Here is a 12,160-nt window from a genome sequence, read left to right as displayed (position 1 = left end):
GACTTAAGATTCCTCCTGATCTCCAAGTAGGTCAACCATGCTGGTAGTGAGTTCTGGTTACTACAGAGGTAATGCTCAGGTGGAGCTGAAGATAGACAGTGACAAACTGTTAATTGTGGGGAGCCTGTTTATCCATGATGGATGACCACAGCACTCAGAGCACGACATGCAATGCTACATTCAATATTTTATAAGTTGTGTGTGGGTAATAAAATGCTCCATCCCCTTCTTTAGTGTCCTCTATCTCACCTTCCTGTTCAGATGAAATGGTGCTCACAGATTAACTGTCCCCAGGGAACAGCATTTAGAAAATATAAATCAGCACCAAATACTTTAATGGGTCCAATGCTGTTGTGAGGTCACCACAGACACAAGAGAGGTCCCTGGTCCCCTGAGAGGTGTCACAGGAAGCATCTTCCCAGGTTTTGTATATTTGATGTAACTGTGTATTCATCCGAGCGCCTGAATCCATTTTTTGTAAGGTTTTAGGACTTCAGGAGAAATGGAACTGAACTATCCTCAGTACTGTTCAATTCTTGTTCTTCCCTCTTAGTCCAGGTGACCAGCTGGCCAAGTGCTCACCAAGGAAGGACTGAGTGTGTCCTGTATCATTCTGACCCAGGTCAGTGATGTCCCAGGTCACAGGGGTGGCACAATGACACACAACCCAGACTGCTGGGCACAGGGATGGCTCTGCTGCTGAAACAGGAGCAGCCTGTGCTCCCACACAGGACATCAGGGCTGGGCACACATCTGTGTGCTTGCTCCACTGGTTCAAAAGAACACCATGAGGATCCTGGTTTTCTTGAGTTTTGAGCATTGGACTGAAAAAATGAAAGGTTAAAAAACAAAGGAAAGAGGGAAGAAAGCAGATATTTTGCTGGCCAGAGAGAGCCTGGGGAGCAGGTGGGAAGCTGCCTGCAGGGCTGGCCAGGAGCTGAGAGGTGGCAAAGGAAGCTGGCACAGCAAGTCCTGACGTCTGCCCGCCTCGAGCAGGTGATGAAGACAAGCTGCTGCCTCAATTCCCACAGTATATTTTCATTAGGCCCAGGCAGATGGCAGCTGAGGTCACTGCTTCCACACCATCATCCTTTCAGCCCAAAGGTGTCGGGGAATCTGACATCTCAATTACTAAACCTGGAATCACCCAAGCAGCACCTGATGGATGATTGGGGAGAGGGGATCAGAAAAGCTGCGCTCCTGATTTCCATGAATTCTCACCTTTGAGAGAAAATTTGGGACGTGCACTTCCCTGATAAACAACATATTTGTGTCCAATGTTCTGACACAAAAGCAGCTGTGCTAAGAACGAGCCACAGACATCAGGAAAATGGCAATTAAGCCCTTGTGGAAAATAGACAAAAAAGCACCCCTTGGAAAAGACATTTGATGTTAATGAGCTACAGCAAAGTCAAGGGAGGAGATATTGATCTTGTCCCAGCAGAGATCTGCTGCTCACTCCTCCATAGCCTGTGAAGCCTCAGAACACAGAGCAAAATAAAACTTCTGTTCTTCACAAGGGCTCTCAGATGTGGGGCCAGGGCTTGGCTAAGGCAGGAGCAGCCAGAGCAACACCACCATTGACTTTTCTGTGCTCAAGGTGAGATACAGCTCTGACACATGGGTGAGAAGCAGCAGCTCTGCTGAAGCATCATCTCAGAGATTTCTGCCAAATACTTCACTCATTTCAGTTCTTCTCCTCCCTGTTATTACCACCTACTCTCCTATTATTACTTCACTACTACTCATTCTCAACTTTTTACTCCTGTTAATCCATACTTTTGTAATCCCTACAATTATCCCCACCAAGAAGATGAAATAAGATTCTGACTCTTACCAAAGATCAATAAGCGAAAAAAGCAGAAGTTGTTTATTCCTAGTCTGAAATCTCATGAACTTTAAGGTAATATTATGACTCTGGAATGATTACAAAATATCTCAGATTCCCATTTCCACAGGGCGTTTATTCATTGAGTTTCCTTCTGCAACAAAAATACCCCAAACCACTGTGAGCAGATGAGTCACTGCACCAAAGCACCACCCTGAACAACACCCAGACCTGTGCTTTCCCCTTGAGGATTTTTCTCCTTAAATCCCACCATGATCTGGGTTTGGGGGACAAATGATAATGTCACAGATATTTGAAAGGTGAAAACATCCAGGGTGCACAACCCCAAAGAAAAAAAATCAACAAACAACCAACTTCTTTTTGGGGAGACTTTTCAGCTGTTTTCAGAAGTGTTTTCAAGTTTCTGTAAAAGTTCAAAATATTTGGGGTTTGGCACAATGAACACCCCCATCATTTTCAGCAAACATTGCTAAATGCTAGGGTATTTTCTTCCTTTTTTGTCCAGAAATGTCATTTTTTCCCTCCTCGTGTTCTTTAGACAGGAAAGAGGTGAAGAATGCACTGCTTTGGAGACAAAAGTTTCCACTTGGTTAAAAACTCTCTTTCTACCAAACTGAAACACAGAGACAACCTGTGCAGTTGGCTGTGCTCATCACATGTACTGTGGGAGGAATGGGGACAAAGGGAACATTAAATCACAAATTATCCCTGGTTTTGGGGGGTGTTTTCACAAGAAAAAAAGGTTCAGTTCTACTGACCTCAGACCCAATGTTTTGTTAATGGGAAAGGCAATGCTACAGCTGGGGCACTTGCTGCTCACTGGATAATCTGCATTTTCTTAAGTGCTCAAAAAGCAATGGGCTAGTCCAGGGTTTTCCTGGAGGAAAAGAGATCACAATCTGGCCTTTGTTATCCAGTTTGTTCTCCAAGAGTTCATACTTGAGGGCCCCTGGAGCGGATTCTTGGAAAAACTCCACTTTGCACCCCAGCCAAAATGATCTGAGTTTCCATATATTATTAGCACACAATGGAGCAACGTCAGCTCCCTTAACCCCACACCAGCCAGAGGGAGAGGGTCCCCATCAGGGAAAACCAGCTCCTTCTCTTCTTCTACTGAGAGGAAAAGGGGAAGCCAAAGGAGCAGAGAGTGACTGGGAAAAATCAGAGCGGTCAACAAAGTCACTGTGTCAGCCGAAATAAAACCCCAGTTCTCCAAGGAGAGTTGACTTCAACACCACCCTGCCCTCAGCTGCTTTTTTGGCTTGGCTTTGGCCAAATTTCATTGCTGGTCTGAGTGGGTTTGGTTAGAGGACACAGTTCCTGTGAGTCATCTGCAATCTCCAGCACCACCATAGGAAAGGCAGATGTGGGGAGCCAGGAGACCTGGGCACATCTGAAACACAGACCCCAAACTGCTCCTCCCTTGTTTGTCCCTTGGGCTGCAGGGTACTGACTCCAGCTGCTCAGGAAAAACGGGGGGAAAAAAAGAAAAATCTCATGCAAAATTCAACTTTTTGTAAGAAAAGCTCCACCACTCCAAAATTAAAAATGTTTGCCAGCACAGCAAACATTTGCCAGCACATTTTTGACTTTCCGCCAAAATATTCTGGCCAAAACTTGGGAGAAAAAGTCAGGATTGTCTATGGAAAGCAGATACTTCTCATGAAAATATTCATTTAGTCAAATCCCCAGGTTTCTACTGAAAGTCAGCTTCAGTGGAAAATGCTGACGAGCTCTATTATTGGCACAGCTTTAATTTTCCTTTGTCTGGAACAGACACGGAGAAGACAGCATCTGTCAAACGCAGTCTTTGGGCTTACGTTATTATTTAGCTTGGAATATTGTTCAAGGACTTCAGGATAGGCTTGAGCCATCACAGAGCTGGGTGCCGGGCACATCCACCAAAGATGGCCCTTTCCCTGGAGGGATGGTTAGGATTTAAGCACAAGCCATGGAGAAGAAGATAAGCAGCTGGGGAGAGCACAAGGTAATTTTGGAGGGGTCCTGAGCAGCGTGATGAGCCAAGGGATGCTGTGCTTCCCCTTGCACCTGCTCTTCCCCCCAAGGCTTTGTGCTCAGCCACATGGCAGCTGTGCAGGCTCACAGCTCCCTCAGGGCAGCCCGACTCTGCCCTGGCTCCAGAGGCAGCTGCAGAGCAGGGGAGAGACAAGCCCTGCTCTCCTCTCCCAGCCTCCAGCCCAAATGATCCCTGGGCTGGAGAGGAGAAAGCCAAGCAAGCGATTTCTACAGCTCCCAGACACTGCAGTCCTGTCTCCTCCTCACCCTGGAGAGGGACATGCTCTGCACCCTCCCCACTGCAGCCCACGTGTGCTGAGGGATCAAGTCAGAAAATTGGGATCACAGAACCCAGGTTTGGGCTGGAAGGGACCTTAGATCATCTCACTGCCACCCCCTGGCAGGGCAGGGACACCTTCCACTGTCTCAGGCTGCTCCAAGCTCCATCCAGCCTGGCCTGGGGCACTACCAGGGATGGGGCAGCCACAGCTTCTCAGGGGCTCACTACCCTCACAGGAGAGAATTTCTTCCCAAAATCCAATCTAAACCTACTCTCTTTCAATTTATAGCTATTCCCCCTTGTCCTATTACCATATACTCTTGTAAAAAATCCCATTATTCCAACTATTTTAAATCACACTACATTTGTGCCCAGATACAGCCTTTCCAGGGCATCCCACTGCCAGTCTGCCACACTCCCCTTCTGCCCTCACTCCTCACGTGCCCTGAGTCATTTTATGCCTCAATCAAACCAATACAACCACTTCAAGAGAGTAGTTAGAGAAGGATCTGTGCTGGTTTCAAAGAGCTTCCAGAACTGGTCACCCTCTTCTGTAAGAGATTAAAAAGGAATCACTAAGAAAGGATCGAGGCAGAAAATAAATAAATAAATGTATATAGTTACTTTTGGTTAGCTGGTTGTGCAGTCCCGTCCCAGGGCGCCTTGGTCTGTGCTCATTTGAAGTATTAGTCACTTTTTCCATTAGAAGCTGTTATTCTAGGGGGATTTATAATGTATCTGTAAAATTGTCTCCAGGCTTTGCTTGGCATCTGAGCTCTCAATCCATGGACAGAATGTAAAGAAACTACAGTTGTTTGATTTATAGGGACAGGGCACGGGGAGCCAGGGAATTTTTCCATGCTCAGTGGAAATAAATTCACATAGTGCCTCCGGTGCACAGGCACTTACTGCTCCAGAAAATTCACCAGTTGGGTGCAATCTCACACTGGCCGAGAGGAAAGCAGCAAATCAATGATTGTTTAATATCTCCCTGCCTGAAACCCAGCCCTGGTCTGTGGCTCCCCACCAGGACCCACCCAGCCCACTGGTGGGTGTGACAGCCTCATTCCACTCGGGTTCGGAAATCCTGCCCTTGGCAAACCCTTTTCAATTCTAATTCCAACACGGGGCATTTCTTAACCCACTACAGAGGCTCCCTGACAGAGAACCTCATGATTTTCTCCTGGGGAGGCCTATGGCTCATTTAAACTTTGCTCTTGTTTCTTAATAAGCATCTGCCAAAGTTTGGGAGGGATGAGGAAGGGCTGGTGGTTTGCTGTAGGTGACAACAGCTCCTGGATGGCAGAGGTGTTTGGGCAAAGTGAGAATGGGAAGGGCTGAAGGTGATTCCTTTGGGAATCACAAATCCTGGAAAAACACCCCAACACTTTGCTGCTGGTCCTCCTCCACGCCATCCATGGCTGAGGAGAAGGTGTTTTGCAGGGTAGCCCTGACCTGGGCCAACTTTCACCCAAACTGCTGCAGGAGGTAGGGCTGGACTGGGAGAAAGGGAAGGATTAGGGACAGGGATGCACATCAGGAGAGAGGGAGGGAGAGCCAGAACCTTCTTGCAGCTTCCCTGCAGCACCGCTCAGCAAAGCACCGTGCCTAGCATGGACGCTTCAAGGAAACAATAATCTAAAATTGGAGCAAGGCAAATTATTTATTCAAACTACAGCCTTCCCTCCCCCCTTGATTAGCAAACCGCTGGGGAGTCAGCCCTGATTTTCCTCAGACAGATGCAAACGCTCTCCTCTCTCCCTGTGCCACGGCTCAGCCCGTGGGGGGCTGAGGAGCTCGTTGGTATTCGCATTGTGTAGCAGCTCCTTCAATTCACACGTTGTTCTGCTCTCCGGCTGGAGCACAAACTTTTTCTTTGGGAGCACACACTGCAAATGATGAATTTGTTTGTTTTCTGCCTTTTTTTTTTTTTTTTTCCCAGGGAAACATTTATACTGCAATGTGCAAACACTTCCCCGCACGCTCACTCAACTATTTGCACCTAATAATAAAACAATTTGTATGAAGCATTGCAACTCAGAGTGCCTGAGTTGAGTTTTTTGGGGGGTTGTTCATGTTTCCATTCATCATTTATATAAAGAGCCCTGTGAAGCTTTGAGGAACAGACATGAGAACATGTAACACATCTCAGGGGTGTGCTGCAGAACTGAAGCAGGAGATCCCAGCACTGAAATCCTCTCCCCACTTGACTCAGAGGCAAAACGTCCACACAAGAGCCAGAATTTCACCCCAGGGACCTCGGCAGTGGGAGACCCAGAGCTTGGCAATGAACAGGGAAGGCTGTGAAGGGTTCAAAGTATCAAATGAAGCTGAGCAGAGACATGAGATGAACAAAGGAAGTTCACGTCATTATAATTTATTGATGATCTCGGCCTGATTGCTTCAGCGTTTTGTCTTAGCAGAGCCCACCCCGGGCAGCAGCGAGCCCTGCACGTCACTTGGCCGTGCGGATGTGGAAGTGATGTGATGATTTACAGACAAAGTTTGCTCAATTAAATAAGAACATAAATAACAAAGCACCACGCTGGATCTCACCCTCACCCAAGCTCTTGCTGGGAACTGGCCAGGATCTCCTGACCTCACCCCCCACCGGAGCACAGCTCCAGAAATTCCCTCACCATAGTTCAAATTTTTCCAGCTCTACCAATTCACCCAGCAAGTGCCATGGGAAATCGCTACGGCTTGAGGCATCCAAACTTGCTTAAGAATGAGCCAAACTGATTCTTTTCTTCAAGGAGGAGGGTCTTAAGGAAAATAAAATGCTGGGGGTTCTTTGTCCCCGTATCTTGGATACAAGAAAACTCCCACGCTTGTCAGAAATCAGAACAGCACCAGCAGTTCATGGCTTTTTTTCTCATTCCCTCCCTTTTTTTCCCTCCAGTGTGTGAGTGTGTGCTTAGAGCAGGATGACACAGTGATGGGTTTAAGAGACAGTGAGTGCTGAGACACCAATTTCTAATGTAATACAGGGTGCAGCTTCTTCCTTGTGTCATCACGGGTGAAAAATCAAAAGAAATAATCCAGGAGACTAAACACACTCCCCAGCCATTCAACTCACTCATAAATATGCTGAGCAAGACGCTTTGTGCAAGAAAACCCCATCACTTCCATTCTGTATTTTGTTTAATGATGAGTCAAATCCTCCACACTCGTCTTCCAACTGTGCCAGTCTGGGTTCACAGGGGTGCATTCCCACCCTCTTTCCTTGCAATTTTAGGCTGTTGGGTATCATTTCCAAACTAGCAGGTTCCCAGTTTTCCTCTCCCACCTTCAGTCCTGGGTCTGCTCCCTGACTCTATGCAGGAAAAGAAATGTTGTCACAGCACCCAACTCCAAAACAAAGAGTTTTAGCTAAACTCACCCCTTGGCACCAGCAAACTATTCAAAAGAACTTCACAGGAAGCCTGCCCTTTCCTGCGCGCTGCTAACGCTCCAAAATAAAGCAAATTTGGGACGCGGCAATGAAATTAAACCCCTAGATGCTGTCATTTCCTTTTTAAGGCTGGAAGAGCCCTGAAGCCCATTAGCTACTGACAAGAAGGGGACCCTCCGGACCCAGGGTGGATGCACAGATACTCAGGGAACAACCAGACCTTTGTTTATCATCTATGCAGATGTCATAAGGACCAGGAACCCGCACCCGCCAAGGACCGACCCGTGCCTACCAGGGACCGCACTCTCCGCACACTGAGAAGTTTATTCCTACATAAATACATTCGTAATAATAGGCACATTCTATCCAAAACCTCCACTTCATCCCGAGGAGGTTTGAAATAATTCCTTCCGAGCCAGCACAAACCCCAGCAGGGTGGGATGCGGGTGGACCTCTCCAAGAAAGAGGCTGAAGGTACCGGTGGGTTTGTGCACGTACCAAGTTTGGTTTGGTTTGCCACACCGCCACCGAGCCGCCGGGACTCCTCTCTAATAGTAATTTACTTCTTTTTTTCAGTTGTATTTTATAGGCACAAAGTTATTAATTGAAAACTACTTTTTCCTCCCCCCCCCCCTTTTTTTTTGAGTTTTAAGCACGGGTAAATCCTCCCCGAACACAGCACAGATTCCCCGGAGCGCAGCCTACATCGCTCCACCTTGCTCCGAGCCGAAGTTGCGGAGGAGCGCAGCCTTGCCCGGGGCAGCGGGCACCGAGGCGCTTTTGTCCCGGCGAGCCGAACCCGCAGGTCCCGCCGGCTCCCCCCGATGCCGAGCGGGCTCCACTCACCAGCTGCAAAGTGCAGAGGAAGATGAGGGTGCAGCGGCCGGTGCAGCATCCCATGGTCCCCGAGCAGCGGGGGCAGCGCGGGGGCAGCCCGGTGCCCGCGGCCCCGCCGCCGCCCTGGGGCTCCGCTCCGTTCCGCGGCCGCGGAGGTCGCTCGGTGTCGCTCGCTCGGTGCCGGCTGCCGGAGCCCCTCCGGGAGCCGGGGAGGAGGCGAGCGGGGCCACAGCTTAAAAGGGCAACGCTCCGGCGGCGCTGCCGTCCCGCAGGCTGGGCGGGCTGGCGGGGCGGGGGCTGCCGCCAACGCCGGGATGCGCCCCCCGGGCCCCCGCAGGCGCGCTGGGATGCTCCGGCCCCGGCCCCGGCCCTCCCCCGGGAGGCGGGGGCAGCTCCGATTCCCCGGTCAGGGCAGCCTCTCGTTTTTCTCCTGGCCGGACGAGGGAGTGACCGGTCCGTGCTGGGGCCCAGGGCTGCGCTGGCCAGGTGTGCGCGCAGGACGCGCGGTCTGTGGAGATCCACTCCTCTTTCCACCCCGTGCAGGTGCTGGCATGTTCACCCTGGACATTGTGAAGCCCCAAACTAACCTAAAACGCAATGGTTTGTCAGAGAGGGTATACATGGAAAACAAACTCCTAAAGGGCGATAAGACACGGGATTCTTTAAAATTCATGTTTATAGGTATTTTACAGTGTACTCAGGCTTGGGAAGGAATCCCAGCTGACTGGGAGCAGAGGGATGTAGGAGAGCATCGCTCTACTTCCAAAAGTGCTTCAATCTGAGCACCTTGTATGCACCACTTGCTGTACCCTGCAGCTGTAGAAAAGCAAGTCAGTCGACTTTAATTGTGAACAGCAGAGCAAACCCACAAGCACAGAACCATCTCCTTTATGTGCCCGAGTCTTCCCCACTGCCTGCCTTGTGGAAGGAGAAGGAGGATCCAGAAGCCACGGCTCATGCCAGCCCGCCCTGTGCACGTACTTCACTTGTGGCCGGCCTGAGGAGCAGGTCACACACCACACACTGTGACTGAGCCAGACTTGCTGCTAAGCTCAGCACAACACGATAAGAAGCTTTGGGAGAGCCTCATCTGGTGACAAGGTCGTCTCTTGGCAATCTCCGGTGGCCCCAGCGTCTGCACAACAGTTTGTTCTGTCGCCTCTGGCTGTCCCTTCTTCCTCTGAAGAGAGTCAGGGTTTCATTTCTGCCTCCCAAGCAGGGTGTGTGTGACTCCCCACCAGCAGTGATCAGCTCCACTTTCATTTTAAAAACGCACAGCCCGCTGCTCCTTGCAGTGGGGTGAGAAGGAGGTGGCAACTGAAATCGCAGCAGCTCTGTCATTTCACTCAAGGAAAGCGCCGTCTGCCTCTATCCAAAGGAAGCAGGATTGGTCTTCAAGTGCTTGGAATGTTTAAAACCTTATATTAACAACATTATTGTTATTCACATCAGCCACAGGGAGAAACAGAACAAACAAACAAACCAAGTCTGAATACCTGAGATTAGAAGGCAGACTCTGAATTGATCACAAATCCTTCTGGTTTTAAATGGTAAAATATATTGATTATCTGAACTGTGCACTGTGCATAACCAAGGCATCAATTAATGCAGTCAGGTACAATAAAACATATTTTATTATAGGTGAAAGGAAAACACCCAGAGAAGAAACACCCAAAGAAGAAACCAATTTATTTCACCCAGAAAACTGTGGACTGAGGAAGCCTTGGCAGTATTAATATTCTCCAGAAGGTGGAATTTTGAATGGAAAAGGCAATGGAGCAAAGATCAGTTTATTTTTTCATGAATGCAGATAAAACATTCCTTACAAACTGCACAGGGAGGTCTCACTCTGCACTGTAGGGTCAGACAACTGACATCAGAATTAGAACAGGAGCTCAAGTTGGCCAAATGCAGCCTGGGGTTAGGCTGCACTTGTTACATGCTCTGGAAACTGCTGGGAACAGCAGGGGAAAGCTGGGATACAGCCATGCAGGTTAGAACCTGGCTTTTGTGCCAATTCTTAAGGTTTTCTGCATCTCTCGTTCCACCTCCTGCTTCTAAAAACCTCCTGTAGGCATTGCTATTTTCCAGCTCAGTTGTAGTGCAAAGGACACACAGTGTGAAACAGCAAAAGGTATTGCTGCTGAAGGGCTAAGCTTGACAGAAATAGGATTTTTTCCACCTGCATTTTTATCTTGATAAGCTGTGCAGAAAGCAAGCATGGCTTGGCTAGCACTCCACATGCATGTAAAGGAAAACGCAGACTTTGCTGAGCTTTTTAATAAGGGTGAGGCCACAAGAACTACCCAAACTGTATTTCAAAGAGAGACTTAAAAATCCCAGAGCCTGATGTTATAATCTTCATTCATATGATTTCTTACCTGTGTATCTGACCATCTGAATTCCTGCACGAGTGCTGCAGGACTACACATCTACCTTGAAAGTTTAATTCATAAACCCAACTACAACTTTAATTTAGCAAAGAAAGAAAGAAAATAAAAATTGTTCAGTATCCTGAATATTTTATTTCCTGAAGTATAAACTCACCCTCAGCTTTCAATGGATGAAATGTTGCTTTCAAGAGTTCAGTCTGAATGTTAAGAAGGATTTCTCCTGATTAAGAGGTTCTGGATGGGGTGTGAGTGATTCTTAGCAGGATATTGGTGTAGAGGGATATGTGTACACAGAGCAGGGCAATCACAGGCAGCTGCATCCCTCACCATCTGGAGAGGACCAAGGACAAAGAATTGGTCAAGCAGTCATTACTGCAGCCCTCTCCAAATGCCAGGCCACAGGGATGTTTAAGAGATCCTGGTTGTTTCTTTTATCCTCCTTTAATTCCTGAGGATGTGCCTGTATTTAAGAAATGCACATCCTGACTTCATGGAGAGAATGGAATTCCTCCATGGGGTGGGAAACATCCTCAGGTTCAAATGATGCTCCAAAGGTTGAATAGACAGGGTTTGAATCAGGAACCTCTTCTCATCCAGATGTATTGTTGCATGGATCCAGCTGCATTGCCAGGGGTGAATAATCTTAGTGGTACCTTTTTATCACCTGTCTGATTACATCCAAATTTCTGGGAGAAGTCACAGGTTTACTTTAGAAGAGATGAAGAAACGAAGTTAGCACACTGGAAAAAAAGCAGCAGTGCCTTACCACAGCTTGTTATCTCTAATACCTGCAGCCTCTCCACTCTGACAGATCAAGAAGAGCAGTAGAGACTAAAGGTATTAGCTGGGGACGTGTCTCTTCACAGCCAAAGCCTGTAATTGTCACAGCTGCTGAAGGCTGGAGGGGCTCTTACATCCCACAGTACCATGGGGTATTATTCCACTCAGTTCATTTCCACCCACCTCCTCTCCATTTTAGTAACATCAGCTGGGTCACGGTGCCTTTGCAGATGTCTGATCAAACACAGAGGTGTCAGAGTGTTCCAACCTTTCCATCCGCACCCCAAAGGCAAAGCCTGCCTGGCCCAGAGCTAATCAGCCAGCCCCCTCCCCTGCTCCAGGGCACACAGCAGCCTTCCCAAGGTGGAATGTCACATCCTATTTCTGTGTCACAAGTAGAAGTAAGCCCTGCTGCCAGTGGCCTGAGGGATGGCAGCTCAGCGCTGCACACAGCAGGATTTCCTGCAGACACATCCAAAATGATCACTGGCAAGTCTGCATGTGCAAGGTGGGTGAGCTGTGAAGTTTCCTGCCACAGGACACTGTGGAAGTTTAAAATGTACAATTGAATTAGGATAAATCATCTTCCTGCATGGGAGACGGAAAGGGCT

The 12,160-nt window shown here is 48.4% G+C and overlaps 1 protein-coding gene across 3 annotated transcripts in view; it reads right to left on the bottom strand.

Annotated features, from left to right (window-relative positions):
• NKAIN4 (sodium/potassium transporting ATPase interacting 4) overlaps positions 1-8,721 on the bottom strand; it is a 51,083-nt gene extending 42,362 nt beyond the window's left edge. Inside the window, exon 1 of one of the 3 annotated variants that reach the window (XR_003380826.2) lies at positions 8,386-8,718. Coding sequence is in view for 2 of the 3 variants with exons in the window: in XM_005489092.4 (XP_005489149.1) it covers positions 8,386-8,439 (54 nt within the window). In the remaining variant the exon portion in view is untranslated. Of the gene's footprint in view, positions 1-8,385 lie in introns of all 3 variants that reach the window. The other 2 variants (XM_005489092.4, XM_005489091.4) reach the window with 2 other exon arrangements.
• Between the last annotated feature and the right edge of the window lie 3,439 nt (positions 8,722-12,160).

The sequence above is a fragment of the Zonotrichia albicollis genome, chromosome 17, assembly GCF_047830755.1.
Source record: "Zonotrichia albicollis isolate bZonAlb1 chromosome 17, bZonAlb1.hap1, whole genome shotgun sequence".
NCBI lineage: Eukaryota > Metazoa > Chordata > Aves > Passeriformes > Passerellidae > Zonotrichia > Zonotrichia albicollis.
The sequence above is the reverse complement of the archived record's forward strand: the minus strand, read 5'-3'. Positions and strand labels throughout refer to the sequence as shown.